The sequence below is a fragment of the Corella eumyota genome, chromosome 4 (assembly GCF_963082875.1).
Source record: "Corella eumyota chromosome 4, kaCorEumy4.1, whole genome shotgun sequence".
NCBI lineage: Eukaryota > Metazoa > Chordata > Ascidiacea > Phlebobranchia > Corellidae > Corella > Corella eumyota.
The window spans coordinates 6,804,682-6,817,820 of NC_137493.1; the positions used below are offsets into that span (position 1 = coordinate 6,804,682).

The following is a 13,139-nucleotide window of genomic DNA, read 5'->3' on the forward strand; positions in this document are numbered from 1 at the left end:
TATACCATGACGTCACGGCGATTTGTAGATTCGATATATTATTCGTAAGTAAACTTTAATTTAGTTTTATTATTGAACTGATGTGTTAGAAAACAAAATTTAATAGGTTATATATAAATATCTTGTCAAAATAAACTAAGAATTAAAGTTTTAACTTTGCATAAAATAATTTTAAGCACTATGTGCCACTGCTGTTGCTTTATTGCCAAAACATTATTATAATTAACAGTTTTAATATACGCATGCTGCATGATTGTGATACTTTTTAATTTATAACTGCAAGCTGCTGCTGCTGCTGCTGCTGCGCGCTGCGGTATTGCTAATTCTAAATTCTAGCTATTAAAATTCTAGCTATTACCCAGAATAATAAATTATTTGTACCTAGAATACTGAATACTAAAATTCTAACACCAATGCTCCATATTTATACTATCACACCGATAATTAATAAAGATGTACACCCAATATATTATTTTTTAATACACATTTTTTAACAGGTATTTTTAACTTACAAACCGACATCGAAAAATATCTGTGTTTGTGATTCAGACTTACAACTGAGTTGTGTCGCTTAATATTACATGACTTATTTTGTAATAAATAAATTGATTGGGATGTCACAAACAAAGATTTTTTTAATCTGAATCAAACATTTTTTTAACCAAATATCAGTAAAAAATAACTGAAGACAAAAATATAATCAGCACGGCACCAGCTAGGTCGGGTTTTTTAGCTGCATTTTAAATTGTAATCTAGAATTATATTACTTCAAGTTATATTTAAAAAAATCCTATTTAAATCGTACAAGCATGCTAACCGTAACAATTAATGTTTACTCACGTGTTGTACGCAACAAGGCACGCATATCCAACATTATAGATCATCTTGGCTATTCCTTCTTTTTTGCGATTTTCACTAAATTGTTTGCAGGTGTGAAGGTATACCTCATTAACTACAATTTAACACAATTTTCAGGGCTTATTTTACCCATGCAAACATGCCATGCAATTTATACACATTAAAGAGAAAGGGAATTGATTGAAGGTGACAATAAACTATTTAAAAATGCTTATTATAATTTACTTGTATTATATTCTATATGCGTTAAGTATTTGTTGCTTAATTCATTTTTTTATATTACACTTTTGTAAATTAGGCAAAAGTGTCAAACTTCATATTAAGACAACATTTAAACTTTTTTTCTATAGAAAAGAAAAAAGTTCATCATTTCCTCAATGCGAAAACAAACTGGGATGTTTAGATATTTCGCAACCCAAACAGGTCATAAATATTTTATTTCAGTAATCCAATTAATCACAGCAAGCCAAAAACAGATTTTGACCCGTCCAATTCGACTGGGTGATTTCGAAACGTAATTAGACCGTTCGTAGCCCGAACGTGAGTCCCAGTGCTTACATATAAGCAACCCGCACGCGAGAGAGTACACGCCTGGGGATTGGAGTGTTGGGTTACATCTACTTGCTCGTCGCAAGCGAGCACAAGAGCAAGGCAAGAAGCTCACCGGGATGACGTTGCAGGAAAATCACGAGGCGTGTCTTCACCACGGAGAAGAAATCAACGGGGATGCACGCATACTGCTGATGTTATATTCGTACAAGGTTGGCGGTTTAGTGTGTGCAGGCTACTTTCGTTGTTTTTCTCATAAAAAGACATGCTCGTTACGCGCTGCTTAATTCAAGCCGACTTCATATTTTTCTTGGCAAGATGAAAAACATGATATCTGCTTTACGTCACGGTTACACCCCATCATGCGCGTGATTGTAAAAACTAGTTAGTTGTTTTGTGGAAAGTTTATTTATAACGCAAGCTTATTTTGTTGCATTTAACTACAATAGTGAAACAGTAGAGAAATTTAAAATCCTATTTTTTCGGATCCGAAAAAATGAGACGAGGACAGTAATGTTATTGGAGAATAAATTGATTTAAACCAGTTTACAATACAAAGGAATCTAGTTTAATTATTTATAAATAAAAAATAGAAAAAATAGATTAAAAAGAAGAATATTTTTTTAAACTTTTTCTAATAGAAACTTGGTAACAGATTAATAAAAAAAAAGTTATTTTATTATCGTTAGTTTATTTTTCCTTTCAGCTTATAATTTTTACAGCAAAAAAGAATAGAAATTTACGAAAAAGAAAACCTTTCGGATTATTACAAACGTTTAGATTTATATCATGAGAAGGAAATGACAACAAATAAGAATAAAGCTTCGCACCACTTCTTAAAGATTGCTGTCCTATCACTTCTGGAGCTCGGAATTTTGGCTAGCGTAACCAACGCCACGCATTATAGAGGTGGCACGGCCTGGTTCGGTCCGTCCCACGATTTTGATGCTGTTTCGAACAGAGAAGTAAAAACAAAAAATATATATATTTAAGTTCATAATATTTTCCGTGGTATTTTTAAATAGGTCTATATGATTGGTTGTTTATTTAAAAAATATTTTTGATTTTGTCCAAAGTGTTTAATTTTTTCTCAAAAGGGTTTGATTCTTTAAACATTTTTCTTATATTGTTTCTTTAAATCTATTTTTTTGTAGGTGTATCAATTTAAACAATACAATTAACTCTTTTTATTGCTTATAAGGCTATTAAACCTTTAAATTTAAATAGATTTTACTCTCGCAAAACATTTAGTAATTTTTTTTTGTTTCAGTTTTATACTATAAGAAATTCGGTTACCCACTTTTCTATGGTTAAATTTGTGTCCTCAAAAACACATAAAGTCTAAAAAGTTTTCCTTTTCGTTTCGAGTTTTTCACTACAAATATGTTTACGAAACAAATTTAAGTATCTCATTACCTTATGCTCTTGACACGTTGTCGTCGGCCATTGGATAGAATTTCATTTCTGCCCGGTTCCAAGCCGCTAACCACGGTAAACGAACTATTACTCATATCTCCGTTTAAGGTTGTTTTCGTTAATATTCCCGTTTAATTAGGTAAAGAACAAACGCGCATTCCAAAGTGGGTTGTAACGAAAACAACTTCTTGAAGTTGGAAATAATTATTTACCGTTAAAGTCACGTTTACCATAATTTTTTTTGTCAGTAAACATCAAATTTCTCCATAGAAAATTTTTTTTTAAGATTTTTACAAAATAGTAATTTTTAAATTTTTAAAGTATTCAAAAAAAAACAGTGGTAATATTTATTTTAAACCTATGAACATTTTTTCGTGATTTTAGCCGTTAATTTTTTAGTTAAATATCGCGGAATCGTAAAACAAAAGTGCATTATATTGAAAAACAAACGAATCAAAACTGTTACTGGTCAAAACAATTACTACATTGTTTTGAAATTTTACAGAAATACGTTTTTGTTCATTGAATCGACGTGCTTTTCCTAAATAAAACGTTTTTTTGAATTCCTTCCACATAAAATGTGAATATTTTTACGGTTTAAAAAAATGTTACATTTTACGGTATTAAACAAGCTAAAAATGTCAAAACCATTATACTTTGATCAAAAATTTATAATAACGAAAAAAACTCTAAAAACGTCCTTTCTTTCCAAAAATAGAATAAGGTTATTAAAATTGCTTATTGTGCGGTTTTCAGTAGCAAAAAAGGCTGAAGAGCATACCATTTTTAAAAATTGACATTTCATGAAAATTTTTAAAATTGATATTTCATGAATTTTTAAACCTTTATCCTTAAAATAAACAAATTAAGAAATATTTAACTTATTCCAGGTTCTAATTGAATACTACTTGGGTTCTCGTCATTCGTTTGAATCCACAACTGTTTGCAACGAAGAAACGATTCATAGCCAAACGGTCAATCCCGGATATTCTTATTGGGGTACGACTGCTGATAGCGAAGTTCAGCCAGCATCCTTCATATGCACTGAATATGATTTGGCCGCTGACTTTATGATTGGTTACAACCAATTTACGATGGTGCCACCTGAAGATGATCTTCTTGTGATATGGTAAAAAAATGGTGTTTTGGTGTTTTAGATATTGTATGCTAGATGTTTCGGTTAAGTAAGGTTTAGTATTTAAAGTAATTTCTAATGTTTTTTTTAAGATTGTTTTGTTAAAAAACTAATTTACTTATTAATCAAGCATTTTTTAAACTTGTAAAAATCATAAAAGGCATATTAATCTTTTTAAAAATGTTTTTTAAATAAATTTAAAACCGGAAATTTGCGCAGTTTATAAAAGAAAAATAACTAACTTAGTAATCTAAACATTATAAAATATGATAGTATTTGATTTGTATAAGTAACACTTTAAATCGTTTGTGTTGTAATATATCTTGAAAAGTTTTGTGAAAGTTGTAACGAATACGGAGTGTATAGATAACATGGCTAAATTCTATTAACTCGAAAGTGGATCAGTACGGTCCCGTGCTTTTCGTTCAGCGATGCATGTAGCAAATTTATCATAAGAAAATAAAGATAGAAACTTTTGATAAAGTTTAAACCCCGTTTCGCTACATTCTTTACTGCATTAGTGTGTTGTTTGAAAATTTTCGAACAAATTGTGTAAGGGTGTTTGCTAATACTGTCTAAGCTTTTTAGCCAAAGCAAATCCAATATGTTTTCCAAATTTGCGCTAATAAATTCCTGTTAAACCCATGTTTATCTTATACAGCCTAATGCATGGCTGATTTAACATGTTTGCAATTTTTAACTTTAGCCTATTTCGTAATGAAATCCCAAACTGGCTTTAACCTATAAGTTTGTGTTTTGTCTAAATAAGATTCACTCAGTATCGCGCCGAAAGTCGATTGAATTTCAGTTACTTGAAACTTGGTTTTGTAATTTAAAACAGTCGCGACAACGTTTGTCTGACGACCGAACGTTATTTCTGTATCGAGATTAAATCATCTGACATGACCTTAACGTTGTGGCATGGTTCATTGAGTTTTTGGATTATTAATTTGTTGGTTGATTATAAATCATCGACATTGGCGGGTTAATTTTATGTTTTTTAATCAAAAAAAACTCTTTATTAAAATTAGTTTTAGTAACTAACTATTTCCAATGCAAAAATTAAAAATTAATATCGACTACAAAAATAAGTCTGAATTGTTTTTTTAAATATATGCTTTATAAGTATGAGGTGACAAAAGTTAAAAATAAGATAATAACCCCAATTTAAAATCGTGTTAAAATATTTTTAAAATATTAAAGTATTTAAGATTTTTTCTTTATTTTAGGTACCAAGGACGATGCTGGCTGACAGCTTTGTATCATGTCGGCTGTAATTGGAATATGAGTTTGTCAATTGATTTAAGAGACAGAAGTGACATTGCGCATCCGAATTCTTCTCCAAAAACAGGATCACTGCCTATCAGAAGGTTTGTGTTTTATTTATTTCATAAATTGTTATAGTTATAAAAAAACTATAAAAAAACTAAACTAAAAAATATTTGAATTATGTACTGCGTGAATTAAACTATTTTTCTGGTGGTGAAAAAGTATATTTCCATTTTAAATGATTTTAAAAATATTTTTTGAAATATTGCCTGTCATCATTAGCATATTCGCACGACTAATCCCTTATTAACAACAATGTTTACAAAACTAATTTTGCAGCTTATGATACTGCAACATTTCGTTTTGCTTATTAACAAACCACAAGATGTAAAATAAAAATTATGTAGCGAAAATATATAATGTGTTCCAAGAATTTATGTTCGTTCGGATTGCATAATAAATTACTTTTTTTTCTTTTTTAATAAATTCAACAAAAAAATTATAACTATATATAAAAAAGAAATTAAACTTAACGCAATATTTTAGCAACATCTTCCAAAAAGCATTTAAACATTTAATTACTAAATATTAAATTTTAAATCTGAAAGTTTTTGAAATACAAAGTCTAACAAAATACAAAAAAACTACCATACATTTTTCACGATAAAAATCGTTTCTGCTTCACTCAATAATTTTTACGATTTCTATTTTATAAGAATTCGATCCGGGTGCCCGATCACGATCCCGATCCCAACAACGGATCCGAACGGTGACCGAATCTCGTGTCGTTTTGCGACGACACCCGACGAGTGTGGAGATCAATGTGTTCAATATCCGTTTTTCAGCATCAACGACGTAATATTATTTATTTATTTTTAAATATAACTAATTTATTTTTAAATATAAGTTATACAAGAACCTTCAAAGTATTAGTTTGTTGCACAGCTTGTATTATAACTCGTTTATGAGTTATTAAAGTTTTTGACTGTTTAGAGTCCCTGCGAGTTGGTATATAACGGAGGAGGGACACCGGGTTTTATTGCTGTCACAATGATGATAGAAGATCATCCTCATCAAACAATAACAGTTGGTAACCGAACAATCACACCCGATGACGTCATTAGCTCGGTCCCGCTTCAGTTTATTGTTGAACGTAAGAATAAATTGGAAATATAAATAACCGATATTTTAAATTTTAATAGGAAGAGGCCTAAAAATTGTTGTTTACATAATTAATTGTTTAGTATATGCGCTGAATACCACCGAGCCGTGTAATCAGAAACCTGTGTTTGCCGAAGACACACCTCCGGACGCTCAAACAATAACCGTGGTTACAGGTCAGGCATTTGAAACACAAATCTACATCAAACCTTCGGCTAAAGCAACAAGGTATTATAATTGGCGAAGCTATTTTAAAACAACTTTAAATCATTCGAAATACTAAAAATAATATTTTTGTTAAGCATCTCGGACGTAACGTTTGTATACCCGCTTGGAGTGATAAAATCTTCCTTGGAAGGTGTAGAAGAGGATCTGTTTCGGATCAACACCACGTGGACACCAACCACCTTCCAAGTCGGGCAACACGTGTTTTGTTTTACTGCGCAGGACGATCTGGGGTAAGAAAACGTTTTTTTTGTAATTGTCAAATTTGCTGTTTGGTCGTTTTTAGGAATTTATAAGAAAAAGTTATATTGCAAATAAAATACTATAATGAAGTCATGATTAACAAAATTTAACAAACCATAAAGCTACCTGTTGCTAAACGTAATATTTTGTTTTAAACTAAATTTGTTTGAGTAATTGAATTAACCACTAAATCAACTATTTTTTTATGTGGCAAAATTAAGTTTGATAATAACTCTAAATATTTTGTTTAGACTGTCATCAGACCAACGATGTTTAACGATTTTAGTTGGAGGTTAGTCTAATACATTTTAATTAAAGTATAAAGTAGAATATAACGATTAAGGTTTGTATATCACAAAACATATTAAACAAATATTATTTTGACTGTTTAACCGGGTTAGCCTCCGTTTTCAATATTTAACATTTTGAATAAACCACTTTAAATCAAAACAAACATCAAGATGCAAGTGTCCGTAACTAAACATATCAGAATACAAAAATGACTTTTTGCAAAAATGCACGGGTAAATGTGAAAACATAAACAACTCGACCACTTTTAAACTTGATTTATCTATGATGTAATAAAATAGGCAACTTCTTAAAAAAAATTTTTCGGACTTAACAATGCTGTTAACACCTGAATACAACGTTCAAATTAAATTCGGCCACTTTTTGATCTTGTACATCTTATAATATGATTATTAATTTTATTTTATTTTAATGGTGGTTTAGTGTTCAGAACACTTGGCTTTACTATATCACGTCCCGAGTTCGAACCCTTCTGTTTTCATGAGGTGGCGACCTTTAGTAAGGTGCTACTGTAAGAACTTCTGCTAAGCTTACACTTATTCAGCAGCTTAATTATAGAACAATCATAACCTGTAATATCCCAAACTCCCAAAGGCAACTCGAGACTTGGTCGGGATAAATGATGTTACTCTAAGTTTAAGTCGTAAAGTCGACCTTTTCTAAATTAAGGATAAATAAAAAAAATGGTTTAAAAGATTTTATTAAAATAATTTGCAGGGGCATCTTCACCTTGTGACATTGACAACGGTGGATGCAGTCATGCGTGTGATCAGATCGGAAATTCGTATGTTTGTAGTTGTCCTCATCAATGTTGGGAGTTGGGAGAAGACGGTAGAACATGCAAACGTAAGAATTATAAAAAAATAAGTGAAATTTTGTCGTTTGTATTTGAATTCTTAGTAACAGACTTATGACAATTTTGTAGCCGATGTTCAAGTTACTTGTCTAAGCACTGAAATGTCTGTAAGTGTACCAAGCTGTGCAGCCGATAATGATGTCGTCACTGTTGGGGTGAGACCTGAAACAGAATTTAGTGGGTGTTTAGTTAACGAAACAGAGGATCATTATGCGTTAACTTATGCCTTGGGTGAATGTGCTGATATACAACGGGTAAAGTGAAAAATAATAAAAATAAGTAAACAGTAGAAATTGATATTTTAATTAATCCGATATTTTAAAAGTCGGGAGTTAAAATATATTCGTCCACCGGCAAATTAATGAAAATATTTTGGTTGCTGGCAAATTTATAAAAATCTTTTAACAAGAATTTGTTAAATTTTGAATTTAGTGCAATAATGAACTTTACTGAGTAAAAATAAATTGGGGTAAAACCCAATCTTTGTAAACGTTAAATATTTTTAAAAATTACAGGAAGATTTTTGGGAAATTTCTTATTGGAATGTTCTACGACTTTACGCTGACAACACAGACGAAGAAACCCCAATAACTCGTGGTGCTTGGTAAGATATACATTTGAATTGAATTTACTCTATGTTATATCTATAATATAAAAAAGGGAAAGCAATTCGAACAAGCCAAAACGTTTAAAATTGACAAAATTTATTCTATAACATAAAGAGTTTTATATTATTTTTAAAGGTATAACATTCCGATAAGTTGTACTTTTTCTAAATTTGGAAATCTTACTAGTTCTTTCCAACCAATCGACAGACAAGTCGATTTAGTTGAGGTACCTGGCCTTGGAGAATTTTCATTTTTTCTTGATTACTACACCAATTCGTCATTTGAGGTAAATACTTCTATTAAAAAATAGATTCGTGGGTAAAGTACTTGCCCATTTAGTAATCTATCTTGCTGTTCTATTTATAATTCGTAGCTGAGGGCGTGTCGTTCGTTATTTACCGATTATTTGACCAATTACTTTTTAGTATCGGACCACGCCAAAAGTAAATTTAAAAAGGTTAAGTAAAATGCCATTTATAAAAGTGACGTCATCAGCTTATGATAATCACGCCAAATATGTTTAAATTAACCAAATGACGTCAGAATACGTCATAATCCAATTAACCAGTTATTTTTATCACCTCCTTTATCTTGTTTTGTTTTTGTGTATTTCAGCAAGCTATAGGACCATACGACTACCCCCTTCAATATATTGTCAACAGCGATGTTTACTTCGCCGTCAGAGCTGTCGGGGGTGGTGGTGGAACGGAATTGTTTACGGTCGAATGCGTCGCGTCTGACGAAGCAGTGGCTTCGGAGACTTCACAAGAATATGTAATGATCTCAGACGGGTAAATATTAATCTTAGTTTTACTATTTAATAACAACACGTGCTTAATTTTAAATGTTTGCATAGAAAGGTTAGATTTACTTGTAAAAAGCCACATTTGTTTTAAACCAAATTTGTGTATTTTTAATCATACTTCTTATCCCAATATTACATGGTGATAAAAGCTTTTTTCCACCTGGTATATATGACAAAAACTTACTGCTATACGTATATGTAGGTGGGGATTAGTTCTTAGCTTGACTTCAAGCTTAATCATGTAATTGAGTTACGGGGATCAATCTAATAATATTAATATGAATAAAACTCTTGTTTGTTGGAAAAAAAATTTTAAATATTATTTGAAAAAGAACACCTTTTTCGTTCTGGAGTTTTCTTTTGTTTTAAGTTATGAAACTCCTTTGTTCTTAACATCCTGAATACATTGTTTGAGAAACGTCCACTGTTTTCAATGATGTTAATAATAATAATGCCCTTGAATATAATGATTTCTCATATGCCTGGCTTTTGACTGTTGTGGCATCTTGAAATACAATTACTGGATTTTAGGAGCCTTTATGTCTAGGTGAAAACATTTTGGGAAAACTATCTCCATGACTACAGTAACGACATTAACATAATTATTTGCGCAACAAATTCACAAAAAATACAATAAAACGTAACAAAGTTAAACGATCACTTAATAGCCTGTATTTTTATTATATTACAGATGTTTGCGGGACGATACGATGGTTCAGTATTTTTCTCAATCAGAAATGGAAAATCACTTCAGTATAAAAGCTTTTAGATTTCGTGACCAATTACAAAACGAAGATGGGGATATAAACGTATTCGTGAGAGTAAGCAACGAAAATTAAAATTGACATTAACAATATTCCACCCTGTCAAGCATAAGGCATAACTGCGGAGATTCTTACATAGTTGTTTTAAAATTACATTATTTTCTAATATTTTGTTTTAATTGTAAAATAATTTTGTTTTTAGTGTTCGGTTTTGGTATGCGTTAGTCCATCGGAGGACTCAATAACAAGATGCTCCCAGGGTTGCATTGACAACAAACGAAAGAAACGATCACCTTTTGAAAAAATATCTCGGTATGTTAATTTACAAATTCGTTTGTTATAAGCATTTTTTCATATGTTAACTAAATTATGATTTTAAAAACGGGACTGTTTTTGTTTAAAACTAAAAATTAAATAAATATATAATTTTAATTTTGGGTTTGAAAGTTTTTTGATACAAATTTATTTTGTAATTTGCATTGATTTAAACTTAACGTTTTGCCACAATAAATTTATCCAAGTTTCTTGATATTCAAATATAAACCTACAGTTATATCGTTTTGTCGTTTTGGAAAACTAACGATCCCCTTTTTGCTCTAGTGTCAAAAGACAATTAGTCGATGATGACGATGATGGACCCACGACCAACCCAAATGTAACACAGTCTCCAGTGTCACAAGTATCTAGTACTGGAGATATCCAAATTATTATCGAGATTGTAGTTCCGACAGTTCCGACAGTTCCGACAGTTCCGACAGTTCCGCCAATTCCGACAGTTCCGACAGGTAAACATTATTTTTACTTATTAACAACATTTAAAATTATTAAAAGTAAACACCTTTAATTTCAAAACTTTTATACTCGCGGAGGTTTTGTCACTTTATTCTTACAAATATTTTAAAAATAAATTGCTAATATTTTAGACCCTCCAGTCGTGACTACAAAAAAAAATCCAGAAGGAAATCCAGAAGGTGAGAACAATCTAGAAAGCACTCCCGTTATCGTACTGGTATCAGCTGGAGTGGGAGGCGTGCTGCTGTTACTTATTATTGCCATAGCCGTTATTATTGTCTACCACAACCGCGTTATACGACCACGAAATGGAATTTACCCAGAAGCACAGCCTAACGGAATATCCCACTCTGGGCCGGCGTATGTTCGTGACATATACCTGCCTTCGATGAATTTACACGGCCAGTCAAAAATGAACTTCCATGATGACGCGGCAAATGAGTACGTGTGGGCGCAGAGAGTTATAGGAGTACCGCGTCCACAGCAACAACGCATTATCGAGTTGCCCGACCAGACAACCAATAGTTGGTGATCTTAAAATTAAATTGCTTTTTTGTGTCTGCATTTTTGTATATTATTTAAAGGGGTTTCAGACCAGGGATTTAAGCAATTTTTCAGGGTTTTATTAAATTGGATTTTAGACGATTTGTTTTAAATAAAAATTTGTTAATGTTATTACAGTTTAAGTGATTTAATTTTTAAATTTAAAACTCATTTTAATAGGGTTTGCTTTCAAAAGTTTTAAAGTATATTAGTTTGGACAGTTTTCAATTTAGTTGTTCGTTTACCAATAATGTTTTTTCTGTAAATAGTTAGTTTGTGTACTGTAGCGTTTTTTTTAGCTATATTTTTTATTTAATCGACATATTTTACTTTATTATACATACATGATGTACTTTTAACGTGGTAGAATTTTCCTTAGCTACTAAAATGTATACCAATAGCTAAACGAAGTTAAAATTAGTTGTTAAATTTGTAAAGTTTGCACAAATAAAATGAAATAATGTAGTGCTATAGCCTTATTTTAAAAGTTACTTTAAAATTACAATTTTATTACCGTAGCTATTTCAGACTTTTATTATACTTACATATATAAGACGAATGCAGAATGTAAAATAATAAAGAAGAATAGTCGCTAGTTTAAGTTAAGTTCTCATTGGATTCATGACTAAAACAGAACGTCTGGACACAGAGTTGAATTATGCACAATGTATTCTGTCAACAAATTCGCAGTGGATGCGATTACAAAAAGGCTTGCGGAACGAGTTAGCAGAAATTAACTTCCGCATTTAAACTCAATTTCTCCCGGCAGGGTTTCAACAGAATTCGGGCTCAGGTATACACGTTAACCAAATTGTTGATGTTTAGAGAGAAACGTGAGGCGTTTTACAGGAGGAAATGAAGAAGTTTTTCAAGCACCAGGTTTAAAATATTTACAAGCAAATAATATTGCTGATGCTTTTGTTTGTTATAACTGCCAAACGAGCAAACATTTTAAAAATAAATGTATTTAAGACATCAAATCCCTTTGATTATAGCAAAAAGCGTAAAAATGTTAAAGTATTTTTAAGTAAAAAATGTGTAAAAATTTTTTTTTTAATTGTTTTGTTATTATTATATTTTAATACTCGTTTGATTACTAAAAAATTAAAATCGGTATTTTGCTTTTAAATTTAGTTTACTTTTATATTACAATATCAATGAATGCGTGTTCGTTTGTTAAAATTAGGTTTAAATATAAAAAAGTTCAAATTTAAATTTATAATTTAATTAATAAACCTACTAAATAAATTATATTAATAAAAAATAATCAAACGATTTCGAACCATATTTTATTTATCAAATAAATCTAGTTTATTTTAAAATTACATATGCTAAAATGCAAGGTTTTTTGTCGGCTTGTAGTGGCTTACAAGTTAGGCGCTTGCTTTCCAATCATAACAACCGAGTTCAAATCGTGCGGTTGACATTCGATTCCAGATGAATAATTACCTTAAACTTTGGTTCTACTGTAGATTTTCGTAAAATGTTTTATTTTTTTCCTTTGCAGTTTCAACAAATCAATTATGTTTTGATTCAAAATTTTTTATTTTTTTAAAAAATTTATATGCAATATCATCGGCCAAAAATATCACGTGACCTAATTAAA

General features: G+C 30.6%; 1 protein-coding gene across 1 annotated transcript; it reads left to right on the forward strand.

Annotated features, from left to right (window-relative positions):
- The first annotated feature begins 2,093 nt into the window (after positions 1 to 2,093).
- LOC145749566 (uncharacterized) lies at positions 2,094 to 11,998 on the forward strand. Its single transcript, XM_082565363.1, has 17 exons — positions 2,094 to 2,372; positions 3,714 to 3,952; positions 5,188 to 5,328; positions 5,944 to 6,082; positions 6,221 to 6,380; positions 6,472 to 6,616; positions 6,691 to 6,846; positions 7,108 to 7,148; positions 7,883 to 8,011; positions 8,091 to 8,275; positions 8,537 to 8,625; positions 8,765 to 8,915; positions 9,245 to 9,420; positions 10,126 to 10,255; positions 10,401 to 10,510; positions 10,799 to 10,983; positions 11,122 to 11,998. The coding sequence occupies exons 1-17, from the start codon at positions 2,208 to 2,210 to the stop codon at positions 11,520 to 11,522; spliced, it is 2,742 nt and encodes a 913-aa protein (XP_082421489.1). The 5' UTR covers positions 2,094 to 2,207; the 3' UTR covers positions 11,523 to 11,998.
- Positions 11,999 to 13,139: the final 1,141 nt, after the last annotated feature.